The sequence below is a fragment of the Lepeophtheirus salmonis genome, chromosome 8, assembly GCF_016086655.4.
Source record: "Lepeophtheirus salmonis chromosome 8, UVic_Lsal_1.4, whole genome shotgun sequence".
Taxonomy (NCBI): domain Eukaryota; kingdom Metazoa; phylum Arthropoda; class Copepoda; order Siphonostomatoida; family Caligidae; genus Lepeophtheirus; species Lepeophtheirus salmonis.
In genome coordinates this window covers 9785406-9797640 of record NC_052138.2, presented here as the reverse complement: position 1 = coordinate 9797640, position 12235 = coordinate 9785406, and the positions used below count along the sequence as shown (strand labels likewise).

Below are 12235 nucleotides of genomic sequence, written 5' to 3'. Positions count from 1 at the left end.
GATTTATCTGCTAGACTGATAGGTTTGATATTACAAAAATATACCTAATATTAGGATATTGATGTAAACCCCTTATTTAAAGAAAATATATTTAAAAATACTCATTTTAACATTTGTAGCTATACATTGTATATATAGATGTTCACCTTTTCCCCTCCATATCTACACACGTGAAGTAAAAAAATAAGAAGTAAATTCCCCTTAATTATATAGTCCGAGAATCCTTCCACATCTTACTAGTTTTATAACATAGAAAAGTAGGAACGTATGACGTCAATCTATTTAAGCTACACCTAAATTTAGGTCGAGTTGGTGCAATCAGGCCTTACTCTCATCATTTTCAGGGCATAACCTCAGGAGTGGTTTTTGTGGGGCTGGATTGAATTATTTATGTACGAACAGCCCTTTAAAGGGGAAATCGTTAGAGTATAGAGCCTCCATGATATGAAAATAACGATAGTACCTAAGCATAAAATGAAATAATAATTAAAGGAAGGAATTTTTATTTAAGAGAGAAATAACGGATAAATAAAATACATCTATCGAATACATTGTTTAGCTTTAAAATGTTTTTAGTAAGACTTAATCAAAATTCATTATCACGGCAACAACAGTTAAGGCAAATATAGTATTTATATAAGTTCATAAATTCAATAAATATCAAATAATTTGACTAATTATAATTAAAATCATGGAACGTGTGCTTTAAAAATTGAATGAGAAAGAAAAGACAAGCACAATGAACCGAATGAAAAGATATTTTCTTTCATACTCTTTTTGACAAACTATTATTGAACTGCCAATTCTCTCCGACTTTTTTAAAGAGCTTTGTTTCCCATTCAACTGAGTTGGCTTTCCGAGCTGCAGCATTTTCACGCTGCTTTTGCTCAAGGGAAAATTTGGCTGCAGTAGCTTTATCAATATCTCCCTCCTTTAAATGTCTAGTAACATCTTTCCACATTCGACGAGACTCATTACGTTTTTGTTGAAATATTGACTTACACACTTTGGGCACAATTGGCATTTCATTTACGTCAATAAAAACCTCAGACTTTCCTGACACCCATTTACAATTCATTCGTCCGTTCCACTCGCCATCTACTTTTAATATAGGTTTTTTAGCTGTAGGAGAGATGACTTCTGCAAATACCTGATTTTTGTAAATGAGATACTCAAATGAATGATTGAACCAATTGTCTGACTAAGAATGATTCTTACCTTATTAACATCTGAGCTAAAGAAAGGCTTACATTTAAAATCGATATTTGCAGTATAATTTGTCTGAACACATGTTATCGAAACTTTGCCCCCAAGTTCAATCCAGGGAACGGTTAAGATACTCCTACCATATCCAGTTGGAAAAGTTGCAACGTATTCTTCCCCATAGTCCAAGAGTTTAACAGACCCTTGGCCGACATTGTGGACAGCAATCTTGTAAATATTCACATTATTTTCAAAATGAAATATACAAAAAAAAAAAAAAAAAAAATCTAGTTACTTACAGACATTCCAAGGAAGCTGGATTTTGTGTAAATATGAGCGTTAACGGAAATTCTTTTCTTTATATGTTCAGCATAAAATGCCGAAATAGGAGGATGATGAGACACTTGTTCAGCCACAAAAACAAGGTTATTATCTTTGCACCAAGGCAAAGGGTCATTTTCTGAGAGTTTGTTGCCTGTACCACTATGGGGAAGATCCCAATGACAATAAAAAGTCTCACCGATAATAGGATTATATGGTTTCTTAGCAATAGAAGACCTCCTTCCAGCATGAAAGGATGATAAATACCATTTTAATACTGCTACCATTCTATCTTCAGGAGTAGACTTTTCAGCAATATCTATAAATAAATCGGGATGAGCAAAGAAATCAGAATACATTTCAAGCAATGAACGGCGCTCTAAAATAAAAGTGGGAAGAACTATTTTCGTTAAATCCATCCCAATTCGAACTTGTGACAATAAATGGGAAATAACAGAGCCATGACTCTTCATATCCATTTCTCCACTGTCTGACTCGTCTACAATACTATACAAAGAATCATAGTCATAGTCGTCATTCTCCAGATCGTTTTCAGTATTATCTTCATTCACTTTCAATGTAGGATTTTCTTTGAATACTCCTTGGCTTTTAGGTTCCTCAACTTGATGATTATCCTCTGCGTCATAAAAATCTTCATCCTCAGAAGAAGAGTAGGAACATTCTGGTATAGTATGAGCCTTATTTAGAGTACCACTATTTGCAATAAGCAATCCCTCCTTTCCAACACGATATGCCCTCTCTTGATTTCCCTGATTATCAACTTCATCTGATACAACAGAATCCTTTTGAATTATCTTAGGACATTCTTTCCCTGCACTTTGAGGTAATATTGCATTCTTTGTTATTTGAAGAAGAACAATAGCGTGTTTGATGGATTCTGTCATATTATCTGCCTTTTTGAGAAGATTATCTACTTCTTCATCTTCGCCACCTTTTAAAGACTTGAGTTTGTCCATTCTATCGAGCATCAATTGAAGGTAGCAATCCGTTTCAGCTAACTTATTATCAAAATCTTGAATTGAGAAGGATCCACTTGATGATTGCCTATGGCGAATGCGATGATTTCGAAAAACTACTTCTTCCAATGCTCTTATCCAACGCTCTCTTTCCTCAGCATCATTGGCCTAAAAAAAACCAAAAAAACAGGCCAATAAATAAATATGTTACCTACAAAATATAAGAAATATTAACTAAATTGAAAAAATATTACTTTATATTACTCTGAATATGTTGCATGCCGGTGGAAATAACAACATTACCAATATCACATTTTTAAAAAGAAATCAACCTTTTTCAAAGAAATGAATCGCAAATCGCATTTTCAATTGAAAAAATAAAGAACTAAACAAACTTAACTAAAAATCTATACCAGTCTTTTTTTTTAACTTTAAATATTATGTTAAGTTTCTTTGTATTATTTTAAGAGAAACTGAAGTCATTAGCCGCAACTTATGATAAAAGTACAAAGGTGAATAGTACTATAGTATGCCTATATCCTGATTTGTCAATATAAAAATAAAAATCAGATAAAATAAATGTGATAAAAATGATGGAGGATGCTCGCATGCAATGCGATACATTTTTACATATTGGTAAATAACTCTGAACCATAGCATTGCCTAATATGGCATATACTATTTATCATTAAGTAATTTTCATAAAAACATCCAATATAATTCGAAAAATTGCATTAAACGTGGTCATCCATTCTTTTTTTCTTCCCCCATTAAAACTATGAAGTTATGTATAAAAATGCCATTACAAAAAAAAAAAAAAATTCAATGAAGAAAATGAACATAAAGTTATAGATAGGGATAAACATCGTGACTTGAGTTTGATATCTTCAAATTTCAATAGCTATGTTTTAACATATCTTTAAGTATTGCTATCTTTCCTCTATAATTTCATTGTGAAGCCTTTCTATCTTGATTAAAGTTAATCACTAGTTCTCTGTTCATTGTCACAAAGACCATTTCAAGGGGTTTTGAGCGTCATTTACCAGTCTTTCATATCAAATGTCTATGTAAACTATTAGAATAGACTTTTTATAATCGACAATTATAATCAGGAGAAAAAGTTTATTAATAACATTTCGGTCTGATCCTTCATACTTAAATTTTAGTGCTAAAATGATATATAAAAAAACTATTAAAGTTTAATACATTGGAATACGAATGAATAAGTATCAATCAAACATCACATACTATCAACACAGCAAGTAAGTGGACAATTTTAGCAGTAGAATAGTAGCATAGAAATTGAAATTATATAGGAATGGATATAATATACACCTGAAAATGAAATGTTTTTCCATCTAAAGCCGTTATCGTAAAGGTGGCCTCATCTTCATGATCAATACCAAGAACAGCACCTCTGAGGCGAACACACCCTCGTCTAACACCCTTACTCATCTTCTCCTTAGATGTGTAATATGAGAAGAGGCCAGCATTGGCATCCAAAACGAACCATCGGTATTGCCATCCCTTCATAACATTTGTCCACTTAGAAAGGGCTCCCTCAATCATCCGTGGGTCTTCCATCATCGTAGAGTCTATACAGAATTATTCCCTTCTACCTATTCGATAATTATTTGGAGTTGACTCTTAAAAAAACAAAATTTTATACTAGCTCTGCATAACTACAACGTTAACTTAGAAGAGAGTGACGTCAAATGACGTCATGCTCTACATTATTTTTGTATATTATGAAATGTACTGTAATACTATCTATAACTATACTACTGCACCGTCCATGGATTACTGTTAAGTAATCTTACGACTGTACATATATTTAGTCAATATTTTATACCCCAAGGCCCAAGCTAGCTCTCGTTTAATAATTCAATTATGAAGTACGTAAATATAAATTAATTATTAGCTCTCTAGCTGCCATCTTTTTTATGTTGTACTACTGAATCATCAGTAGGAGTCCCATCGAAAATGTAAAAAAGTTGTAATATTAGATCAACTTTTGTCATTTTAATAGTTTTTCAAAGATATTATGCTGATCAATGGATTTATGAATAGTAGAGGATGACAATTGTATTCATATATATCAGTATTGATTTATCGTATGAAATATAACATTAATTAAATTTACATTTTGTAGATAAAATACTGAAGCATCACTGGATTGAATTTTTTTTTTTAGACTTAACACAATTTATTCCTAATTTTTGTCATATTTATGAAATTATAAGAATTAAGGGCATATCACGTCATTATTTTAATTAAAGTAGAACGTGGTTAAGCCGAATATTCAGAACTAAAAAATCTGGCCTCCTATAAAAAAATTCACTAGATCTAATCAATTACATACAGGTAATTCTAAAATTTCATTAATGCCCACTGTAAACGAATATCTGTATTAAGTGCTGACGCCTTAGCCGGGCTTATGTATTAAACAATTAGTCAAGTAATTTTTTAATGAAATACATATCCCTAGTAATAGTCAAATATGTACAGAATATATGCCTAATAGAAATTTAGAATATACACCATAATTAAAGTAACTTTAAGTCACTTAATTCGAATATAACAATGGTACTAAATTTATGAATAATAAATAATAAGCAATTAAGTGTCTATTTTATTTGAATCATTCAAGAAATAGCCCGTGTTAGTAAACAACTCAATTAAGACATTGGCCACCATGTTACATTAACATGTGTGTGAGATGGAAATAATAAAAGAATATTCGAATGTTTTTCTTAAAACGGAGCCAATAACATTTTAATATATATTGCAAAATATTCTACAAATTTTTATTTGAAAAGTGATTCAATTATCCCTCTGTAAGATAATATAAATTAATCCCAATCATTCAAGCTTAATGGCTGTAATTAAAGCTAATTAGTATGATAATATCTTACTAAATAAAAAATAAGCAATGTTAATTGGTACAACTAAATTTAATAGGAGGCGCTTCTTAAAATGCGAGGAATAATAACAATTAACAAGAGTAATTTATTTTTAATATCTGATTTATGTGATATTAAACTTTAAAAACTCCATCCACACCGAAACTCTACTCCATTGTTCAATTTTGTAAATTTATGTACTAAAAACAAAGATTTATTAGGCTAGAATTATAATTTAAATAACTGTAGCAAGAAAATGTATCTATTTTTTAAGTTATGACTATTATGTTAGGACTATAATATATTTGTGATGATTTGTCAGATACCTTTGATATATTTGAGTATGAATAGTAAAAATTATAAGATATTGTCATTTAAATATACACGGAACATTTCAAAATCACGTAACCTACTTATTTGAAAATTAACAAAATTCCTGAAGTAGTTTCCTAGGAAATTTATCCGAAACTTTCAACTCCCTTTGCAACTATATCACGGATGCATAAACGTTTACAAAAAATCAATTCAAAAGCAATAATCAGCTGTTATTTGTTTAATTTTATGAAAAAAATCGGTAAAATTTTAGTATTTAACTACCTTATGTATTTAGGGAAATACTGGGACTATACAAAGGGGGGGGGGGCTTACATCTTAGTAGGCATAGTAGAAAAGACAGAAATATGAATAAGTATTATTTAGTTATATCGTAGTATTGAAGGGATATATTCAGTCATTTATGAATATTTTTCAATACATTTATTTATCTAAGAGAACATATATCATTATTTTAATATCACGTATATATTTTTTATAGATGAATTTGTACTAGGAACTTATGAATATTAAATGAAAATCAAATAATAATCATGAATGTGAAAATAAAAATATCATATAATTTGTAAGCACTCATCTAATTGCTTCAAATACATGCAGGCATTTATTTTCAGTTCTTCTAATTTTAATTCTACCATGGAATAATACCAAGCTAATCTATTGTTTTATATATACAGATACATAGCCTCTTCCACCATTAAGTTTTTCAAAATTAAAGATTGCTAATTCACGACCATTTTGATTTCTGAGAAATCAATAATTCATAGCGTAGAATTTTCTAGCAAAGATTTTCTCATGGAAAACTTTCAAGATAGTGTTAATACGGGTGGTCTTAAAATGGCTTCCGATTTATTATATTTAACTATGTTACAGTCTAGTCAGCATTACAATATGATATTCTCAGCGACCAAAACTCGACAAATTTGATTGACGTCGACAAATCCAAGACGATGTTTTACAAAGCTATTTGTCAATTTACTAGAAACGGGATATTTCTATCATGCTATTGGGTTGAAGTATAAAAAACAACATCATTTTGCTAATAATATTGCTCAAGTTTGGTTTAAATATTTTAATTTATCTAGCAGAATCTCATAAATGAAGATAATAGTAACATACGCTTGGGTGAAAAAAGATCGAATTCTCATTACTAAGTTCTATTCTAAATCTTAAATTTTCTTTTTGTTTCGTTTAATTAAAGATTTACTCAAAAAAAAAAAAAAAAATACTTTATTTAGATGTTAAAATAATAATACATTTTCATAATAAATATATGTATGTATGTATACAAATCAAAATCGATTTTTTTTGGCAGTGTATATAGGTATTAATCAAAGAAAAGCAGGATAAATAATTTGCTTTTAATTTTGAACCTCTGCATCCTTGTCATTAATGAGTATCTTTAAAATAACTAATAATTAAATCTAAGAACTGTTATGCGAAACATTTATTAATAATTTTTATTATTGTGGATATCCTAAATCTTCATGGAGGTAATATTCCAATATGGTAATAAGCAATTAAGTTTTTTAAAGATGATTAACACTAACTATGTTTCGAAATTGCAATTAAATAAATTATTTCCAATATAAGTCTACAGAAGTTAGGTCACTTATAATTTTTTATCACATAATCACTTAGCACTCAACAATTCACAAAATCAATTTATGCCGATAACAGCAAAAATAATATGCATTGAAGACAAAAGTATCGAGAAAAAAGGCTGTATATTCATTAAGAGTCTAAGATGGGCTTCTACTTTTTCCCAAGGGATTTCTGCCTTATTTACATCAAGGAAACTGAAGGATTCTTAACAATGAAATATTTTTATCAGAATAAGAGACGAACAAAAGTCGACTTCGGAAGGAACAGGTTTCAAGAGTTTCAGCGAATGAGCTTTGGCTGAGAATGCATAACTCTTTGTTCCTCACTCGGTAATTCAGTCGGGAATTATTTATTTTTGTGAAACTCTCCAGTTCCTAATAACTATTCATATGTAATATCAGAATAGAATATGCTTTGTAGACTAAAATATCGAGACACATTATCTTAAAGAGTCTATAATCATCTTGCACTTGTTTTCCAATGACTCAAGAGACTCAGTAGTAATAAATAAATCAAGCGTGAGATTGAAGTGTCCAGGTTATATAATCATTCTTATAGACCGTATCACAAAGTCCAACTTATAAATGGAATTGATTTCAATATGATTGCGATGAGTGATTTCTGCATTATATACAAATAAATCAAGGGCACTGAACGACTCTTAATGAAGTAGTTTTCCTAAAATAGGAGACGAAGCAATACTTTCAATGACTTTCAATAATTTCAAAGAAGGAGCTGTGGATGGAGGATTCTTAGTTCTTATATGAATAAGTATACAATGATTCCGTAGAAGATCTGGAGGAATTTATGTAATGGGATAATGATTAACAAGATCAGAAGTCACTATCACATCCCTTGACATGAAGTGGCACCTGCACATTGAACGATCAGTCCATTAAAGGAGGCGAGATCCACCGAGTGAAGCACTTGTTCAAGGAATCTCGCCTTAAGAGTGAAGATCCCTTAAACAGACTATGGCATTGGAGAGAGTATCTGAAGACGTATGAATTGATTATTCGAAGGAACAGGAAAGATGGATGGATGCAGATCCATATATCCGATTGCTACCAACGAGAGATCCATACAAATGACCATGAATGAAATGACTTTCCACGTAGTTCCAACTCCTCCTTTCCCTCGCCTCTATCCTTCTGCTGACTGCTGCGTAATGGTCGTGCCTACTAGGGTCTATAGGTTTTGTGATTATAAAAAGAAGTTGTAAGTAACCCTTTATTTAGTCCCAGTGAACACACACTGGTGTAGTATAAAGATAAAGAACAAAGTCATATATGACTTAAATTTTGTGTTACAAGAGAAGCCTTGTCTTTCACATGAAAGAAAAATCCAATTTTTTTCATTCCTTCATATTTTAGGAGTTAGGTCTTTAAATTCGTATTGTTACGAAGTGCTTAGAAAAAAGGTATATAATAGATGATTTTTTTAATGAAAAAAATCATTGATAAACACGCCCAATTCCGTGATGCAATTAATATAAATCTTTAAAACATATTAAACCGTCTTTAGTATTTCTACGTGGTAAAAAAAACTCTTTAATTTGATCAGATTTTGCTAGACGATTAATAAACGATACAAAAATTTGTTTGAGAGGGGTTACAACCCCTTCAGCACACCTCTGCGTATTTCTTTTACATATAACTTAGTAGACAGTCAGTGGTAATCAAACTCTGAGGTGGTCAGGTGAAAAAATGACTTTTTTGACTTTTTTGACTGTATTATTTATGGAGCCATGATTCATTTTTCACACAATAAAATTGAAAACAAACCAGTTTTACAGCTGAACTATACCAGTAAAATCAAATATTATTTTTAAATGAAACCTTATTAGTATATTTAAGCTTCAAATGAATTCCTTTAGCGTAAGAAAAATCGAAAATCCGAAGTCTCACTTCTTTTCGAAGAAAAACTTTTAAATACAGTGGTTTTTTAAGCATTAAATTGCATTTTCTCAGACTTGGATTTTTAATAAACACACATTAAATTGCATTTTCTTAGAATTGAATGGCTTTATATAAACATTGCACATTTGTATGTGCTCATAAAAGGTAGAGAGCAACCCTGAGGATTTGTTGAATAGTTATTATTAGTGATGTAAATCTTGTGCATTTTTGAGCTGTCCGTTTATTAGGAATTGGTAATCTGAAGAATATATTTATATTTTCCTTAGTAATTGTAAATTATCACAACGTGGGGTGGCCCATGAAAAATGATTTTCTTTTCTTAAGGCAAACAGTTTATGGATCGTAATGTTTTTATTCTTCTTCTTGAACAATTAAAATGTAATTTATTATATTTTTCAAAATTTAGAAGTAACAAACTAATAAATAAATACAAATTAAATTAAAACATATCTACAGAGGAGTATTCCATTCATATTGTTTAAATTATATTTTATAAGCCTGTTATAATTATTATTTCATTCTTGAGGAGAAAATATCTAAGTATAAAGTGTAACCACGAGTGTAAGTGCTCAGAAATGCTTGAGAGTAACAATGATGATTTGTTGGAAAGTTGAAAGTGCTTGTTGGTCTCAAAGTAGAATTATTGATCAAATATGGGGTACTGTCTGCCCATGTACTTGCTTGATACGGAGTAGGAATTGTGTTTATTTCTAACCTCAAATAGATGCTTGCAGCTAATTTAATGAAACGTCATAACAGCAATCTATTCTCCTTTCAAACATTCTTCAAATCGTCAGGGTGAATTTTTTATTCTTCTTCATGAAAATTTAAAATGTGATTTTTATATTTTTTCAAAATTAGCAGTCTGAACAAACTAATAAATAAATGTCATTAAACTTAATTTTTGATATTCGAAATTATTTTAAATAGATTATTCCATTCATATTGATTGAATATTCTATGCATTTGTAGCATAAAAGCTTCTTTGGAGTTGTTAAACCTAAAAATGATTTATTTTATATTTAAACCTTGTAATTCCTATTTCATTCTTGAGGAGAAAATTAACATAAGTAGTAAAGCAAATGCCACATGTTGTGCTCATTGCTTCTGGTAACAACAATTACAGATCAAATTGATCATCAAAAATGGGTATGTTTGCCCTACTTGCTTGAAACATTCTTGGTTATTTCCATCCTCAAATAGCTGCTTGCAGCTCATTTTACCATGGCCATTTTCGATTTGTTCTCCTTTCAAATTTCCATTTCACATGATTTCATGACCAATAGTTTTGAATTTCTTTTTTTACATGCCAAAAATGCTTAGATTTACAACCATTCCTTTTAAATATAAAAGTTACAATCTTAAAAAAAGTTTATTATATACTTGCCCATTCTAATGGATTATATTTGAATATTTGTATTGTTAACAGCCTTGTAAGTTCTTCCAAAGGAGTGATTTTTATTGGAGTGAAAAAGTTTTTTCATTCATTTGATTAATGCATTCAAAGTATTCTCAACTCTCAATAAGTTTAAATTCTAGGTTCACAATTTCCCTGTTAAAAAATAAAACTTAAGTAACTAAAATGAAGAATAAAAAATACATTCTACAACCTAATCCACTTATTAATCATGAAATCGTTCAATACCAATGATAATTACATAATTTATACAGAGGAGTAGTATAATTGAATACCTCTTTCCATCAATTGTGCGTGTTAAATGATCCATAATCAACTAAAGGTAACACAATTTTAGAAATATGAGTACACAGATATCAATCAATAAGCAAGATTAATTTCCTTTTAAAATATTACTTGGAAAGCCACGTATTCAGTGTTGATGAGTATTTCTTCTTAGATCATGGAATCTCTTCGAGTAAATTATTACTAGTTAACTCTACTCAATCAACTTATGGCTTATATATTATATATTCTAACTATATTAATGCGCAGTTATGAATACACTTGTTATAACTCTGACACTCATTTTCATGATCTACTACGCATATTGTGCCGAAAAATGGTTGAAGTTTTTTTTTATGGATAATCAAGACTGAATGATGAAATGTGGATAATCCAAGCTCAGTGCAAAGTTTATGTCACAAGAAAAGGACCCAAGGAGTAATTTGAATTTTTAGACAGAAATTCGACTTCTTAGTTTTTGAAATCAGTGATCATATTAGGTTTTAATTGGATAGAGGGTACCCTAGTTGCCATTTTGTATAAGGACTGTTTAACGTCCGGCACGACTTGTGTGCAGATGCTTGTATCACGCCAAAACTGAAGAGGATTTTAAACAATAGTTATCACCGAAAATGTGAAAAATTCTCAAAAAAGAAAAAGCTCAAGGCAATGTTTAAAGTACAAAAAAATATATCAAGGAGTAATTTGAATTTTTAGAGGGTAGTCCAGGTATTGACTGGATAGAGGGTACCCTACGGACTATTTTCATATATCAAACAGTCCCTATATTTTCTTCCTTTGTGTTCAGCACTCTATGTCCCATATTTATATAAATGTTACTTTCGATCAGAATTGTTTTTTACTCGATTCCTGATTAAATGACAAATAATTTTTAGAAAAATATGTATCGCACACTCTTCAGTAATTAAAGTGTTTCCTTTCCGAAAATATATGTTATCTATGATGCTTGCATAGTAAAATATGAGGATGAATGGCTTTGATTTTTTTGTTCCTATTCTTCTGATCGGATGAAGACATTTTATTAATAACTTAAGTAATATAAGATTTAATGAAGTAATATGTAATAAGTTATTCTATACATATTACTTAATGAAAAAGTAAATTTGCTGTACTATTAGTTACTAGAAAAGTAAAAAGTACTAATAACGCGTGACTACCATTTTTTTTTTTTTTGTAAAACCAAGCACAAACGAGCAACTTCTATATGTGTTTTGAAGAATATTGTTAGCATTTTGAAAATAAAAATTACACCTTCCCGTTAAGTAAATATTT

General features: G+C 30.0%; 1 protein-coding gene across 1 annotated transcript; it reads right to left on the bottom strand.

Moving 5' to 3' along the window:
- Positions 1-486: 486 nt before the first annotated feature.
- LOC121122499 (oxysterol-binding protein-related protein 9) lies at positions 487-8592 on the bottom strand. The gene is made up of 4 exons (XM_040717513.2): positions 3837-8592; positions 1503-2669; positions 1219-1431; positions 487-1150 (listed from the first exon to the last, which is right to left on the bottom strand). Exons 1-4 carry the CDS (start codon positions 4086-4088, stop codon positions 767-769), a joined length of 2016 nt encoding a protein of 671 aa, XP_040573447.1. The 5' UTR covers positions 4089-8592; the 3' UTR covers positions 487-766.
- Positions 8593-12235: the final 3643 nt, after the last annotated feature.